The sequence below is a fragment of the Mastigoproctus giganteus genome, chromosome 5, assembly GCF_048544385.1.
Source record: "Mastigoproctus giganteus isolate SK-2022 chromosome 5, ASM4854438v1, whole genome shotgun sequence".
Taxonomy (NCBI): Eukaryota; Metazoa; Arthropoda; class Arachnida; order Uropygi; family Thelyphonidae; genus Mastigoproctus; species Mastigoproctus giganteus.
The window spans coordinates 74,268,298-74,286,948 of NC_143579.1; the positions used below are offsets into that span (position 1 = coordinate 74,268,298).

The following is an 18,651-nucleotide window of genomic DNA, read 5'->3' on the forward strand; positions in this document are numbered from 1 at the left end:
TTATGATTCACTCTGTTGAATCCTGTCTTTTTTTTTTTTTTTTTATGTGAACCCCAAACACGAGAGGTATTAGAACCTATAGTACTTAGTACCGAGCTTGGGTTGGAGGTTGAGAAGACGAAAGAAGATATTTGTTGACATTGGACTTGAACTTCTGTAGATTGTAATTTTCAGGAAATACGTATGAAGGAAGGTTGTTCCAGAAAACGGCAGTTGAATGAATAAATGAGGAAGATGAAAAGTTGGTTCTGTGGGTTTGAAGTTGGACAGTAAATGGATGTTGGCTGGTGGCGGCACGTGTTCGGACTGTTTTGAAAGAGAGAGCGGGAATTATAGAAGCCAATTCAGAAGAACAGTGCCCATGGAAATATCTGTAGAAGAGGCATGCAGCAGAAACAGTACGTCTATGAGAAAGCGAGTGGAGAGACTCTGTTAGAGATGAATCATTAATTAACCTAACTGCCCTCTTCTGAATGGAATCAAGAAGCCTGAGAGAGGTTTTGGGGGCACCACCCCAAATGTGGGAACAATATTCCATGGCAGGGCGGATTTGCGATTTATACAGAGTGAGCAGCTGTTTGGAAGAAAAGTAACGCCGAGAGCGAAAGAGAAAACCAAGTTTTTTAGATGCAGAGGAAGCAATATTTGTAATGTGCTTGTGCCAAGAGAGATTAGAAGTCAAGGTAATCCCCAAAAGAGATATATCCTTTTGCCTAGAAATTGGAGTGTCACTAAAGATAAGCATAGGAGCAGAAGAATCCTTTTTGCGAGATATAAGACAAGACTGAGTTTTAGAAGGATTGAAATCAACTAAGTTGTCTTTGCCCCACTGGAGAATTACCTGAAGATCTGCATTTAAGGAATTGGTAGCAGATTTTCGAGAAGTTGAAGCTGATTGAGCAGGGCAAGGTTTCTCAAAATGGAAAGTTGAATGCAATGTGCTATCATCGGCAAAACTATGGATAGGATTTCCAGTCAATGGAAGAAGGTCATTGATATACAAGAGGAAAAGAGTGGGGGAAAGAACTGAACCTTGGGGGACACCGGCATTAGTGGAGAAGTTAGAAGACAGAGAGCCATCTACCATCACCCTCAGTGAGCGATCAGAGAGAAAACTGGATAACCAATTACTAAAAACAGTTGGCAAACCATAAGATGGAAGCTTGTTTAGAAGACCTTTATGCCAAACACGATCGAAAGCCTTTGAGATGTCAAGAGCAACTGCTTGTGTTTCACCGAACCTTTCCATTAAAGTAGTCCATAAATGGGTAACATAAGCCAGAATATCACCAGTGGATCGACACCGACGGAATCCATACTGGCGATCGTTGATCAGACGGAAGGTTTCTAGGTAGTTTAAGAGTTGGCGGTTAATTGATTTCTCCATTACTTTAGAAAGAGTAGAAGTAATTGCAATGGGACGATAATTGGATGGGAGGGATTTGTCACCCTTTTTAGGAACTGGCTGGATATGAGCAAATTTCCAAGCAGAAGGAAAAACACCTTTGGAATAAGAAAATGAAAAAAGGCGGCAAAGAATAGGAGTAAGTTCAGGAGCACAGATTTTGAGAACAAGTGGAGAAATACCATCAGGACCTGGAGCTTTCTTAGCATCAAGATTCATCAAAATCCTTCTGATATCCTTTTGACGGAAGACCACAGGAGGCATTGAATGGACCGTGTTGGGAATGGTGGGAGGTGTTTTACCAAGTTCATTAATACATGAGCTGGAAGAAAAATGGGATGCTAGCAGGTCAGCTTTATCCTTGGCTGAAGTGACAACAGAACCATCTGGTTTGGTCAGAGGTGGAAGCAGAGATGGGCAAAAGCTGCGGCCAATAGCTTTGGCAAGAGACCAGAATGCTCGGCTACCATTAGGGCAAGAAGCAAGTTTTCTACTCTTAGCCTGTTCAAACTCTAGTTTGGACTGATTAATAACTGCTTTACAATTGTTGCGAGCTTTGGTGTAGGCAGAAAATGAAACTGAAGAATTAGAAACAAGCCAATTACGATATGCAACATTCTTCTCTTGAACAGCCTTAGCACATTTATTGGAAAACCAAGGTTTAGATAAAGGACGAGATTTTAAAGTGGAGTGTGGGATAAAGGATTCCATTCCTGCAAGAATAATTTCACTGACACGATCTGAGCAAACGTTGACATCAGGAGTTTTGAAACAGTAATCCGACCAAGGAAAAGAAGAAAAGAAGTCTCGCAGGTCATCCCATTTTGCATTCTTGTAATGCCAAACAACACGAGGTTGGGAATAGCCATGAGATAAAGGTTCCATTGGAGAAGAGACAATCACCAAGTTGTGATCTGAAGTGCCTAAAGGACCTCTCACTTCGACCGTGTACTTAGAAGGGTTGTTTGTGAGAAAAAGATCAAGCGTATTGGCTGTATGATTAGGATTGTCCGGTATTCTTGTAGGTAAATGAACAATCTGTGCTAGGTCATTAGTAATTGCAAAAGCCTCAGCATCTCGACCTGCTGGGTCGGTGTGACTAGAAAACGGAAGCCAGCTGGAGTTGTGAACATTAAAATCACCAAGGAAAATTACCTCACTGTTAGGAAAGTTGGACTGGAGAAAGTCAAGTTGCAACGAGAGGAAGTCAAAGAGCTCCAAGTGATTAGTGGAGTTGGGAGAACGGTAGAGACAACAGATGAATTTGACACAATGAGGTAGAGAGATTTTAAGCCAGAGAAGATCAAAGAGAGGAGATTCCAAATTGCCAAGTCTCTGACAGGGAATATCAGAACGGACATATGCACAAGTACCACCTTTGAGGCGAAAGGAATCATACAGCGAATAATTTGGGCATCTGAGATGAACAGTAGTTGAATCAGCCGATAACTGAGATTCTGTCAGAAAAAGTACATGGGGTTTGGCAGACTGCAAGTGGAAATGGACATCGTTGAGATTAGAATTGAGACCACGTATATTTGTGAAATGAATTAGGAAATCCTTGGGAGGTTTAGATCTTTTCGCAGATAAGCTTGTTCTATTAGTTTGACAATTCATGGTGTATTCAATAGTAAGAAAAAGTGGGTGGGACATGCTGTATGAAGTAATGAAATTTTTGGATATGGCGTACATGTGGGAAGAATATACCCAGATCCTTGACATAACGTGGCCTCGACAATGCTCCCCGCATACACACTACTCGGACTCCCTCCAGTCACTATCTGGCAGAGTAGAGGTAGCAAGATTATACACTAGCTGATCCGGAAGCCTCCTAGAGAGTTACCAATAGGTTCGGTCCGGTGTACTAACTAGCGGCCGGCCTGCGAAAACCGTTTTAGAGCTGTACCCTCGAAATGTAAGGAATATTGGATCTCGCCACAACGTTCATCATAACCTCAAAAGTCATCAATCATACTGCATGATGGAAGAGATAGGGAAGGGTTGACTGGAACTTAGCTCTAGAGACTAAACATGGGTTCCACCACTTCAAGCCTCCAATAAGCAAAGTGGTGGTATTTCACCGGTTGATGAGAGTCATCTACCACCTAGTACTGCCTGGTAACATAGAGGGGCGGCATTCCTCCATGTGGTGTGGGCGCCACACCTCGACCCCTGCTTACGTTGGTTCACACCTGGGTGGTCACCCACCATGTGCTTGTGCATGGAGGTTATACCCAGGATTACTAACAGTCCCACCATCGTGAAGGTGCAAGCAGAGGATTTGGTTGTCACAGACCGTCCGGACTTCGCCGAAATTGGGACCACTTGACTTGAGTGTCACCCGAATATCAGTTCCATCAGCGTTTTAGACTCCCAGGTAGCAAGTACAGCTTGTCTGGCATATCTGAGAGAATGTCTGTGACAACCTCAAGGTCTGACTTCAGAAAGCAGAAAAAATTGTATTTTGTATTCTGGGACGATGCGCTGTTGCATTGTCATCCATAAAGTGGCCATCACCATCGAGATAAAAGTAACATTGCAGGATGCAGCAGATCGGATACAAAATTCAGGACTGCCTGATCGACATTCGACTTGCACCGGTATCAATGAACCCAGTCCGTGCCAACAAAACATTCTCCATGCTATGATACCACTCCAGAGGATTGGGTTGTCTTAACGACACAAGCAAGGTCTACCGCTTCGTGAGGTTCTCGGCACACTCTCTGCCTACCATCAGTGCAAAACAAAGTGTATCGTGATTCATCTGATCATATGACTTACTTCCATTATTCCACTGTCCAATCACAACGTTCTCGTCACCACTGCAAGCGGAGTTTTCTGTGTTTCGCTGAAACAAGTGGCTTCCCGATAGGCAGGCGACTGCCAATATCCAATATTTTCTCTGCGCATGATACGGGTTGAAATAGAAACATTCTGGGCCTGGTTGAATTCAGATGTTATTTTCTGCACACTAGATGGCCTCTTTAGAGTACGACTGCTTCGCTCGTTTTTCTGCCATATTTACGCCTTTGAAATGTGGAAGAACCGCTTGCTTTCCTGTCTTTAAAAACCTTTCAGATGGAAGCCTTTGGGAAACCAGTTATGTATTTCAATTATTCAGTAGCGGCTCATGCTAAACGTGCATCCAAGATAAGACCTTTTTCAAGGTCTGATAGATCATGCGCTTTCTCCATTCTGGTTTCCGATTAGTGCAGTCGAACAGTCTTTATACTCAACGAGCAACACGTCATTACCCCCACATCACAGTTTTCTTTGCATCTATTTGCACTAGCTCTGTTGAGAGTTATTTGAACTATCCGTGTTTTAATCTTTTAAACAGATAAGAAAACAACACATGAATATTGTATATCCATATTTATTTAATGTAAATGAAGCTTCCAGTTTACATGAACTTCAGTAACGCAGAATATTGGTTTGCTGTATGTGGACTCCTCGGTTTTACTGCACTCAAAACCTCTAAATATATTATGTAATTTATCACGAAATTATGAAATATATGTATCTAACCTAACTCACCAAAGCTTCTCATATTTTAACAAAACTCGCGTCCTAAATGGAAATATATTTATCAAATTATGTCTCTATTGCCTACTTTACGGACAGTATATGTACTCTAGATATATCAATCCTACGTAATACTGCTGGTCTTTTGCTGCCGTGGTGAGCACTATTTGTTGGCGTACATGTTGTGTTTGTTTTCTTGCAACAAAAAAAAAAAAATAAAGGTTAGAGAAAATGAATAAATATTCTTTTGCTCTGACCTTTCTGCAAAGTCCACGAGGCAGGAGTGAGGGGGAGGACATTCATTGGTGTCAAGGACAATTCCACCACTGGGTCCTTATGGTATTAAATGGCCATTATTTTCATTGGGTCCAAATCAAGCATCTCTTCTTATTTATGGAAACAGTTTATTCACCTTAATCGACATGTATGCCTACCTAAATACTTAATTAGCATGAGGTTATAAGGAAAAGTGCTTGGATAAGTCCTTTCTCTCTGTCCTCCATTGGCACTCTCTCATTGAAGTGCTTTGTCACTTTACAGTTTTTTGCTACTGCAAGTACTCCTTTTGGTTGAGAGTTTCTGCTTGCTTCCAACTGGAGGGTGTACACTGGCGCCTACTTGCTCAGATCTGAGATAATGCAATAGCGATAGTTGTGTAATACGATATGAGTAAAATCCCGTTACAATGCTCCAGCTTGTAGCTCTATCTCGCTTTTAGCGCTCTTTTCTTCTGGTTCAACGATCAATTCGGTGAGGTGAAGGATCCCACTTATAGTGCTCTGAAATTGAAATGGGGGGGGGCAGTCCCCTAGAAGGCATTGTAATGAGAGTTTACTGTATACCGGGATGATAATCAGAGCTACACCAGGAAAATTACGGTTGGATATCCTCAAAGTGATGTCCTGTGTGATATTTAGCTCTCAGCTGTTCTTGTGACTTTTGTGACAGGCCGGACTAACGTCATCACCTCTACTGATGATATAAAATTGTCCACGCTCATCAAATCCGGAGACACTATGGCTATACCAATGACTTGATTCAACAGAAAATCCAGAATGTCTAGGCCTGCCTCTCCGGTTTTGGCCTCTGAATTAATCCTGATCGGTCTAAACAGTTCTGAGTTTCTCACTCAGACGCAATCCAACAATAGTGCAACCCATGTTAAGGGGATCGAATTTCTAAATTGGCTATGTTTGGAATTTCTGTGTTGAAATCCGAAACGTAACCAATTTATTTGGTTTTTGGGATTGTTTGGGTTTATTGCAATACTTTTGCTATCGTTCCCATAAACCGATTAAATATTTCACTTGGTAAAGCATCTTTACTAAACCTACTTAGTGCTAATTCCACATAATGTCCTTCTCAAATTTAATTCGAGTAATGATTTTATCGAAAAAGAATCACTAAAGTTTAATAATTAACTATGAATTTACACACACGTTGCAGTCTATTGAATATATACTTTTCTGTACTATGTAAAATGGCCCAAGATATTGTTGAAAATAAGAAATGAATAAATTTGTTTTAAAATATATATACCAGTAAGGTTATAAAGTGATATATTTAAATAGAAGTTAATTAAAACATCGTTTAAAAGAATATATACATTTAACAGTAGCGAAACATGTCATGATCTATTAACTGAATAAAAAAAAAAGCAATTTAAAACTCCAAGAACGATAAACGTAATATAGAATTGTTACGCTTTAATTCTGAAATGAAAATTGATTGCCACTCCAAATTTAGCTGTTAAGATAGATGTTGAATGCTTGAAGTACTGCTAAAATATGAATATAAAAGTTAAACTCTATAGAGTTAAACGAAACAAAATAATTAACACATTAAGGCGTTATAGCAGCTGGCAAGCAACGATCCAACTTCTTTCTCTCTATAAAAATTCCAGTTTTTATAGCCAAGAAAAGCTTTTTTAATCTGCCTTTTGAAATTAATGTTGACAGTAAATAGATTGAAGTCAGTATCGTTTAAACAAAGTCATACTTCATAAATAAAAATCTCTTTATTAAGGGAATTCTTGGTTCTGGGTTTGCCCTTAAAGTACAACAACAGCAACGCCAGAAGCATATGATCAGACGTCGTGGTCCTGCAGCGAATCTCATTCAGTGTCTCTGGAGATGTTATGCTGCCGATGAAAACTCGATGTCCATTGCCACGTGGAAGATTCATCAGGTTCCTTTCCCAAGTCCTCCGCAGTAAGTACAAAACAATTATCCAAACTCCAGTTATTTGAAAAAAATTAACAATAATGATCCTCGCCACTTGTTTACCTTTTACAGTAGTCTATTATTTCCGTATTACTCGTAGCTATTTGTTACTCTTGTTTTTTTTAAGTTTCTGCTTGATCAGCCCTGACATTTTACGCCACTGGCAATATTTGTACGGTTCGTCAGCCCCTCATTTTTATTGCGAAACGTTCTAAAGATTGTGAGGACATCATCATCTGTGGGTACCTTACATTGCTGCATTATTTAGTATTTATTAATATTCTCTTCCAATCCTCGACGTGCATTTACGTGACAAAAAGAGGCTTAAAGTATTGATCTAATGAAGCTGTCACTGCTGCATTCTTCACTAATTTACCGAACTCGTGCACAAACTCATCAAACTCGTCTTTTACACTGGCTTAAATTTCCGTAAGAGAAAAATCAATAACTGCATCGCTAGTTATTAAGTATTCGGTCTTTGTTCCCAGTTTTCAATCGACAAGGAGAGGATTTATTCTCTGGAGAAGTTATTTTCATGAAAGGGACTTTCTCTTTGCATTTGTAAGTGGGAAAAGTTTTCACCAATGTAGAGACCAATATTTCTTATAACCGACAGTTTTAATGATTACCGAAATAAAATAATTATTTTCATTTCCTTTATTTATTATTTTATTTTATTTTATTATATAAGAAAAGTATCCTTTTAAATGGACACATTTATCAAGAGTGTGCGGTGTTTCAAGTTTGAAAGCACACACACGAAAAGAAAATCAAAACCCACTAATGGCGCAAGAATAATCAGTTGTCAAAATGGCGCCGGACTACCAGTTACTCCAGACTTCACGGACATTGGGTTTATTAAAGAGAATTTATATCAGCGTACTTTGTTTTCTTACGCTTCGATTCAGCTGCAGTATACCTTTCTCACGTCACATACTCCATTTGTTGTGTCAATCATTAAGTCACTGACTGCTAACTAGGATCGACTCGGTAGACCTTATTGTAAATGAATAAATGAAAGACAAAAATGGAAATTAAAATCGATATATAAACTAAAAAAAACCGTATTTTTAACTTCTCGTAGAAGATACCTTAGCCAAAGTGGAAATAAGTCATGAACTTCATTTTTGGCGATGCGTTTGGGTTGTGGTTCGCCGAAGAATACGAGCGACACGATGTTTAAGGTCATTGAGTACCATAGGTCCCATTAAACGTATACTATTTAACATAATTTCAAAGCAAGAAATTCGTGAGAGTGACTTTGGGAAGTCAAAAATGTTAGTGACTGAGTTAGCATCATTTAGGAAGCGACATCATTTCCGCCATTTCCGTCTCGCATTTTCGTTACCAATCTATTTTACTTCAGTCCGAAATATTTAGTATGAACCATGTAACGTTTATGTTCACGCCCGTACCTACTTTACCGAATTAACGTTAGTGACTGCGTTAGCATCATTTAGGAAATAATGTCATTTGCGTCTCGCATTTTCGTTACCAATCGGTTTTACTTCAGTCCAAAAAACTCAGTAGTAGCTGCCAAAGATTTTTTACCATCAAAAAACGTCAACAGTTTCGAAAAGAAAGGTCGCATTTGTGGAGTAGCACCGTACATTGTGTACAATTTGAACAATTTGTGAGGATGGTAACGTTTTTTGAATACTGGGCGAGCATTCTCTGTCGCTATTTCTCCCTTTTCACATAGAGAACGAACCGAGTAGAGGTCTAAAGTAGAGAGAAATAACCAGGGGCTCCAGGTCGGACATTTGGCTTCTCACTCTGTACTAACTTGTGAAAGAGAAGGCCTGATGACCTTCATTCCCTTTTTGTATTTCGCTCTGCTTTAGCCACTATTTTTTCAAGCATATCTGTTCTATGCTGTTCAACTCTAGTTAATCTCTAAACCAACTTTTTACTAGTCTTGCCCACAACGCACGCATTGTAATTTAATGTCCGTCAAACTTTCATATGACATCATCTACACCATACTAAATTCCTTACCAGATCAGAGAAATTCGTATGCTTTTCAAATACACGCTTTCCTCCCTCTTCTCCGTTTCATTTTTATCTCTGTAGTCCACAGAGTGAGCAGTGAGTTGTGCTTCCTCATACAAATCACCGATGAGAGTTTGGAAATCAGTGCACATTCAAGTCACGTTCACACAAATACTTTCCGAACACGACACGCATATGCTGCTACACTTGGAAATAAGTTTCATAAAAATGTCGATAGATTAAACTTTTAAAATTATTTTTGACTTCTCAAGAATAGAGAATCGAAGTTTCCCCGCAGAGGGAAAATTTTCTTAGAGTTTTTCAGCTATTTACCGGACTTTTATTGAGGAGCAGAATAAAGAACTGGAAGAGGGAGATATGTATACCTTTTTATAGTTAATAGCTAGTCAACTAGCAGCTAATTTAAAAATAGGACTTAAATAACCTACTTCTTCAATCTCTTGTATTGTGTTAAATATATTGTTGGTGTTTATAATAAGAAATGTTTAAATGAATACGATAAGTAGAATATGAAAATATTTCTTCATGGATGCGAAAGGTGTTTAAAACATTTCAGAACTTTTTCCTGGTTGACGCTGCATAAAGTTTCTCCAAATAAATGAAAACCGTGTACTAAATGTAAGCAAAAGCTCGCGGACTAAATATTTGGGAAATGATGAGCTTACCGACTATTCGGATATATCTCATTCGAAGTCAACGAATTCCAACGATTCTGCAACTTATTAAAGTATCCCTGATATGCTTATTTTGCAATTGTGCAGCGTTCTGAATAATTCCCTCAGTGATTATCTGTGACCTTACCAGTGGACTTTAAGCCTTGGAAGAAACAAACAACCAATAATACACACACATCGCAGACATATTTTTTATTTTATTTTTTTTTATTTATTAACACACAACTGTATATACATTCTCAAGATATATTAATCAATTTATATACAATATTTATTAGTAAATTAATAAGAGGAGTTTACCTCAATATAGGACGTGGAACACTTCCGTATGATACCCTCCAGAAATTAAAACGGAAAAAACGAAAAAATCGACAACTTACCGGTACATTAAAGTAAAATATAAATAATTAAAGTAAAATATAAATAATTAAATAATCAATTTAACACAATTCAAAATCAATTCAAAACAATTAAAATTCAAATTAACGCAATTAAAAGAATCTAACGAAAATATTCAAAACGATTTTCCTTCCTTAGGAAGGAAAATCGTTTTGAATATTTTCGTTAGATTCTTTTAATTGCGTTAATTTGAATTTTAATTGTTTTGAATTGATTTTGAATTGTGTTAAATTGATTATTTAATTATTTATATTTTACTTTAATTATTTATATTTTACTTTAATGTACCGGTAAGTTGTCGATTTTTTCGTTTTTTCCGTTTTAATTTCTGGAGGGTATCATACGGAAGTGTTCCACGTCCTATATTGAGGTAAACTCCTCTTATTAATTTACTAATATTATTATCAACGTAGAACATATTGAGTATTACAGCTCTGATTCATACTATCTATACAATATTTATATACAGATTTTATATACATACCCTTATATATACTGTAGTCTTTCTGTACATTGATTGTGTGTGTCCTGATATGAAGGGTGGCTCCTAGACATAAGCCCATCTCCACCTTTTACTCCTGCGAAAGCTCAGAACGTCTGCAAAACAGGCCTGAAAAAAAGAGTGTTATGTCAGGCCATTTCGCCACCAGGGATTAACCAACACCTGGGTCAACCATTCTCTATGTGTGCTGTAATGCACAAATCCTGCACCTACCGGAAGTAGTGCTATACTGGTAGGTGCCAGCAATCCCGCCCCCAAGGCTGCCCAAACTTGGAGGCCAGCGAAAAAATAAAAATAAATAGAAAAATAAAAAATAAATAATAATTATAATAAAAAAAAAATTCCAACTAAGAACAATGTATACTTGTTGAAATAAAAACAACATTATACAATTATTTACATGTAAATAGCAAATACATACACTTAGAATGACATTGACTTAACAATAACACTTAGAAACATTAACATTAACACTTAGATTAACATTATCTCCACTTAGAGTCCATCCACAAATGCAAGCCTGCATTTGGGTATTCAGGAGCAGAAGATCATCTCGCACTGTAAACAAGAAACATCCTATAAAGATGACATTACACGAAGTGTTCTGTCGTAAAATGTGCAGCACTTCCCTTAATTGGTATCCTGCAAAAGATTTCTTAACTCCTGTCTTTTAAAAACTTTGGCCGAGAATTCCTGAAGCAAAGCAAAGATGTCCCACCTCTGAACCAAGAGAGGTAAATTATTCTCCGTGAGGTTTGGTAACCTATTTAGTAATTCCTGCCTGTCTGAAGTATACAGTCCGCATTCAAGGATGACATGTCTCCAAGATTCAACCTCACCGCACGAACAGTAGGGGTCAGGTTCTAATCCTCTTTCAAATAGTTTGGCCCTTAAGCCATGTCCAGTGATTAAGTAACTCGTGGTCATGGTGGGAGCAAACCAAGAAGACACCCTCCTGTCCATTGCAAAGCTTACGGCTGGAATGAAGCCTCTTGTAATGGTTCCATACTCACTAAAATCCCAACGTTGCTGCCAGCAATTCACAAGCTCACCCTAAATTCTACGTTTTTCCTCCTTTATCTTGTTATTTGGATTAGAGATGATATTCAATATTTGTAACGCCCTTCCCTTCTTTAAGTTATATACAATACCTCGGAAAATAATGTGTAAATCCAAGGGGATGGTACCTACAATAACCTGTAAGGCATTTGTCGACACTGTCCTTGGAGCGCGTATAACTGTAAGCAACATTGTACGTTGCAGGGACAGAAGCTTGGCTTTAGTTGTAACCTTTGTAGCAGCCGCAAACCAAATACCAGCACCATAAACTACAATGGGAAGAAATATCGTCTTGTAGTACAATACCAGAGTTTTTTTGGATAAACCCCATTCCTTGCGGGAAATTCTAACAACTGCAGCTACGAACTTTTTGATTTTTTCATTGATTTTAGTGACATGTACATGAAACCTGTGACGATCATCTAAAGTTAAACCCAAATACTTGGTGTTCTGTACATATGGAATTTGAGTACCATATAGGGTTACCTTTGGCGGCCTTCCATAATCGAAGTGGTGTTTAAACACTATGAAATTGGTCTTGGTGACAGAAATCTTTAGTTTATTCAAACCCGCCCATGCCACTAAATTATTCAAAACTGACTGAATTTTTTGTTCGAGAATTTGTCTTGATCCTCCCTGCACTGCCACCACCAAGTCATCTGCATATGCAACTTTGATGAACTCGTCGCTATCCTTCGTGAGCCACTGGTCTAGCACTGCATTCCAAAAGAGAGGTCCCAAGACTGAACCCTGAGGGCATTCTCTTGAAACGGTAGTCGTGTATGTTAAATGCTTGCACATCGCAGACATAACACCATACTCATATCTGGCCATTTTACAGAGTTCTGTATTCATCACAGTGTACCATGACGGAGTTGAACTAACGTTTAGGTGCCGCCGTACATGAGACTCAACACATGTCCACATTTGATCCAGATTATCTTTTGTTTGGGTGCTTTCGAAAAGAGTCTTCCACTGAGAGAACCACGCCTTTATTTCTGGGTCATAGCCATACATCCACGATTTGACACGAGTAATAATGAAAGAAACAAAGGGTCGGTTAGGTTAGCAAAGCACGTCGATGAAAATCATGACATAGAAGAACTGGCCGCTCTTTGTGATCATCAGTGAGGATGGGAAGAAGGGGCAAATTTCGCATTCTCAAATCTTGCATTAAAATTGATTAATATATCATTCACATTGGTTAACACATTTATTAACATTGGGTTTCGAACCTGAACTTGAACTCAAGGATCGTCCTTGACGGATAAGAGACTCTCTTTAAACTTTGCGAACCACTGAAAAATTCTTCGAACTACACATAGCAATTTCTCCGAAAGCTGTTTTTAATATTTCGTTTGCATTTTTTCCTAATTTGAAACAAAGTTTGATGCAAAGTCGCTCTTAGTAAAATAACTCGTTTTAAAATGCGATGAAACACATACAAGCCTTCTGTTGAACGTGCGCTAATTCAGAATGACTGTAGATAAATTTATGCGTTACTATGTCTAGGTGAGTCGTTGAACATGTTTTGACAAGTCACGACACCGCAGTTTCAAGGTAAAAAGTCAGTCCCGAACTTTTTAATCGTACCTCGTATATAGACATTCGTTTCTGCAAGGGAAATTCTTTTGCAGTCCTTCAGAAACAAGTTCCTCCGATCATGACGTCACTACATCCATCGCTATGTATAAACCTCATACACAGAGATCGATTAGGCTTGATACTGCCCACAGCTGCTGCCCACAAACCTTGTGAGCAGCTGCTGGACTCCCTCTGTTGTTTCATTCCGACCGATAGAGCATAGTAGTGTTGATACTTGTTCTTCCTTTGGAGAGGTTTGTATTCGAATCCTGATGGAGATGCCGATATCAGGCGAAGCGATTAAGTGTTTCTCCGTGAGTTATTCCGGGAATCTTTATGGAATCTCTATGGGGTGTTCAAATTACCGATGGGAGCAACCAGAGCTTCTCAGGACTTCCAAAACCTATTTCAACGCCTTTAGTGATGTGTAATTTTATTACCAGCGATATTGCTTATGGAAAATTTTTTTTTTTTTTTTTGAGACTGAAATGTCACGTGTGTTATTTTTCCTTTATTTCAGGCATTACAAGTTTTTATTTTTTAAATAAAATATTCCAAATTCTTTGTTTCCAGATCAGATTAGGGCCAAGTTCTGCACACACACGTGAAAAAGAACACAAAACTGACAATTGGATATATCATAAGCTCTAATATTGGTGTACGTGTTTTTTGTTGTTTTTCGTTTTTTCTGTTGAGGTTTAGAGAATGTTTTTTTTTATTTTTAATTACGAATCTATGTTCGAATCTACGTTATTCCAGAAATATACACTATATACTAGATATATACACTACCTTTCTGTATCAATCATTTTTATGTCACTTTATTTACAGAGGCAAACAATAATAAGTAGATTATGTTGAATGGATTTTATCTTTGCAGATATCCTAGCGGATCCTTTACTAATGCGAAACAGAAGAGTAAGATTGACCTCGCACCTAGCACTGGAAGTTTGTAAGTTTTATCAAAAATATTCCATTACGTTTTCATAGACTCAGTTATAAAAATCAATATTTCCCTTCTGTTTGAAAGATTTAATTTTTGCAGACTTTTTATGAGGATTAATTACTAATTAATCTGCTAAATTACAAATGAACAGAAAAATGACAAACTAATAAAAACACCCTTGAATCCATTATTTGAAAAAAAGAAATTTATTCTGATTAAAGATTAATAAAGAAACAGTTTCGATAAATAGTGATTAAAATTTTTTTTCGCTATTTATTCATACCCCTGCAGCTCGAAATTTTGCATAAATGGCCATGTTTCAGGATCTCTATTGTATCCTGTCTTCAGAACAAGAAATGGGTATATTACGTACCACGAAAAACTAGGAAAGATTCTCGAGAGTCGGGAGAGAGGAGGTCGTCAATCAAACGCAACAAGATCGGACGATCAACAAGTTGTGTGGCTGAATCGAGTGGCAATTACAGTGATTAACATGAGAAAAGTTTGCAGTACCTTAACTTATTTTCACCTATTTCTGTCTTGAACTATTTTCTCCTCTTTTAACTCACTTTAAATCCTGATTTACGTTAACTTATATTGGTGACTGCACCAGCAATAATGATCACAGTAAGCTTATACTTGGGTTCTTTGCCTAGTTTTGTCTCTGCACCAAGGTACACAGCTTCGGCAAATATCTTGTTTCCCCTTTTACTCTTAATACTTCATCAGGGAAAAATCGTATCTTTAAATAATTTTATTCATTAATTTTCACGAATGTCCTTTAAACACATGATCCAGTCCATCATGGAAGCACTTTAGTTATAATTACTGTCTCTCACACACACATACTATATATATATATGTATACGACCCATATCTGGATCGGTGAAGAAAACCTCAGTTTCTGGACGAATACCTCAACCGACACCGACAAACCCGGCCACCATGTAAAAGACCATAAATATTACTCCCGTAAAAATGCGTGAGTTCGAACTCCGTCAATTTATGAGTTTTTTTTTTATACTGTGGCAAAGTTAGTCGGTCTCGCTGATGTTGCAACGTTTCCCCTTCTCCAAAAAAATCTCAGTTTTTATCCCAAGGTTCGTTGTGTATTTGTATTTAATAAAATAATGGAAATGAAAGAGCACTTTGTCATTACAGAAACATTTACCAAATGGTTTGAAAACGAGAGAGAGAGATGGAAAGGATCGAGGCAGAAATATTCAGTTAGCTTCAACAAGAAACATCGCATGCTGCCTTTTGCCAGAGATTCCAGAACGATCGCTGTAGCAGCAGGACTTCCGTGGCTGGGCAGTGGGGAAATTTATTTGCCCACCAGTTTGGAAAATGTGTGTGGTTTTTATCTCAGAACGAAAGAACATCGTCTAATGGATTTCTTCAATGGAAGCTGTAGTCACTGTCTCAAGCAAATACTTCCTCTGTGACAGTATAGTGGTTTTGTCACCGGTCACTTGTTTGGAGAGATGTGGGATCGAGTCCTGTTATAGACCGGAAGAATTTCTAAAGGCCTCTTCAATTGGGGCTGAGTTAGCCAACTGAGACGGGATTTAGTGTTAGTTACCATATGGTGAAAAATATGGTCATGTCATTGACCATATTGGTTTTTCCCTCCAAATTCTATCAGAAGTTGTTTTTTTTTTTAACTCCGAGTACATGGAAACCAACCTTTATCAGTTTAAACGGATCAGCAGCCTACTTCAGAGAACAAAATCTATCTCTTGGATAACAGGACAAGAATGATAAACAAGTACCTTACGGGAGTATTAGTGTTCGCAAACGGTTGCATGCAATTGATAAAATAATGCAAAGCTCTACGGCAGTGTTGCTGTGGTCGAAGAGTGCATACAAGAAGTTGGAATCGTTTGTATAATTTCACACAACAACCTTCTCACCTGAATCCTATATGTGGGATAACCTGGAAAACTGGTGTCTGAACTCTTTTCGCACTGTCCGCAAACTTAGGCATACTCCATAAGAGTGGTCCTTGTTGTCTCCATAAATATAAGAGCTTAACACAAACTCTGATATTTATATACGAGTTTTTATCTTTTTATTTCTGGAAAGATTTGCTTTTTTTGTTGTAGTTCGGTCCCCAGGGCCCTATTCCAATTCTGAGTCTCCTCCACAATGTCTAAGCCCTGGGAAACTTACTCACCTGTGTCCCTCCCTTCTGTGGTCCCGAAGATTCCTGCATCCATTATTATTATATTTCTGTGTGTATTTCAGTAGAGTTTTTCAAATATTTTCTTCCTTTGTTTTACATCTCTGCGCTCTTTAATTATCAGTTCGCTTTGAATATTATCAAAATTTGATAAAAACCAATCCAAAATGTTTTAATCTATTTTTCTTGTAATTTTCGGAGTCCTCAATTGTTTGTTCCTTTATTTTAAGACAAAATCAGCGATTTTTCTGAAATCATAAGAGGGCGATTGGCCGCTTGTAAGCCACGATGATTTTGTAATCTTGAGAATATTATTTTATTCTGGATGCTTTCATTTCTTTTTTTATTATTCTTGATTATTTATAACTCTTGAGAGCAGCCGTATCTACTGACAGCAGTAGAGGTAAGACACACACACACACACACACACACAATGTTCACAATGTGCCTTGTTAAAATGTAGATTTTGTTTCTAGTAATTCAAAATGCCAAGGTGAGCTCTCTACTGATTTTTCTACAGTCGTACGCCTTTCTTTTTTTAAATTCTTCGTATTCCACAGTAATCTGGGTATCTCGAAGATTAACTGCCTTCTTTTCAAGGAAACTCAATTGATGTGTGATAAGATTAACATCGATTTAAAATTTCATTCTGTTATCTACTACTCGGTAACTGATAAAAAGACGAAAATAGCAAGCAGAGAGTTTTTACTACTAATACAGTATCTCTCTCTGAGTCAGAATAAATGAATAAAACAGCTTTTGAAGGCGAACAGATATTCTTACCGAACGATACATTAAAACCAAGAATATGAAACACCAAACCTAGTTTATTTAAAGTTTTTCATCTACGTTTATAGCTTTAAGTCAAGAATACTAACTTCAAAATAACAGCATTTTTAACAGAAGCTGGTCAGTAAGTTGTTTTCATCCCAATGACACATTTATTTCCTGAAAGTTCTGATTTTTTTCATTCCTAATTGCAACCACTGACCAGGTGAGAGTGCTCAATGGGCAGCACCCACGAAAGTGATATAGCTTTTATAAAACACCTATGCTCAAAGCGTTCAGCACGTGAAAGGCTCGAAGCTGTCATGTGCTGAAACTTCTTACCCATATTTAACAGCTGGCCATATTTGGCTTCTTTGCAAAAAATAATGGAGTTTTTTCGGCACATAACTTATCATTCAAAGGAGCATCAAAGACTATAAAAAATACAAATAATTTGCGACTACGTTTGTATTATTCAGAATTATTCCTTTGTATTATTCAGAACTATTATCTTACACCAAGTATAAAGTCAAGAGTGGGATCCTCAAGGATCGGTTCTTGGCCCACTGTTGTTTTTGATTCTTCTATATCCCATCGTCGATTTCATAAATGATATCGACGATGGGATAGAAGGCTGGATATCAATATTTGCAGACGACGTAAAGATTGGTAGAGTAGTTAATGATCACTACCAAGCAGCGCTCCTTCAGGATGACTTGAACAGGCTGCAAGAGTGGTCAGAAAAGTGGTATCTAAGTTTTAATGCAGAAAATTGCAAAGTCTTAGTCTTAGGTCTTACACTTGGGAAACAGCAATCCCAAATTATCTTATACACCTGGTAGGGTTGAATTAAAAACAGTAGAGGAAGAAAGAGATCTGTGAGTTATTATACGGGCAGATAAGAAGTTTTCCGAGCAATGTAAACAGGCAGCCTGGAAAGCCCATGGTATCCTATCGATAATTTATCGAACATTATGATGTAGAGATATGAAGCTCCACTGTATAAGGCAATTGTAAGGCCACATTTGGAATACTATGTTGAAGTATGGAGACCACACGAAAAAACACATTGAGCTTCTTGAAAGAGTACAAAGACGGGCACTTGCATGGTGAAATCGGCAAAAGGCGACCATATGAGGACAGACTCCGTATATGGGGGTTAGTATTAGTATTAGTATTAGTAACGGCCGCATGGTGCAAGAAAGCCTATGGCTTATGCTGCACCAGCCAAAAAAAAAAAAAAAAATAATTAAAAAAAATAAATCCGAACAAAACAATGATAAAAACAAAAAAATAAAAATAAATAACTAAATAATAATAATTAATAAAATAAAAAATAAATAAAAAGGAAATTAAACCTATCATCCTATGT

At 37.7% G+C, this 18,651-nt stretch overlaps 1 protein-coding gene across 4 annotated transcripts in view; it reads left to right on the forward strand.

Annotated features, from left to right (window-relative positions):
• Positions 1-18,651, forward strand: part of LOC150085490 (potassium voltage-gated channel subfamily KQT member 1-like) — a 225,086-nt gene that overhangs the window by 186,215 nt on the left and 20,220 nt on the right. For all 4 annotated transcript variants that reach the window (XM_090374076.1, XM_090374077.1, XM_090374074.1 and 1 more), the window contains exons 7-8: positions 6,956-7,140; positions 14,264-14,335. In XM_090374076.1, the coding sequence (XP_090230202.1) occupies positions 6,956-7,140; positions 14,264-14,335 (257 nt within the window). The remainder of the gene's footprint in view (positions 1-6,955; positions 7,141-14,263; positions 14,336-18,651) is intronic.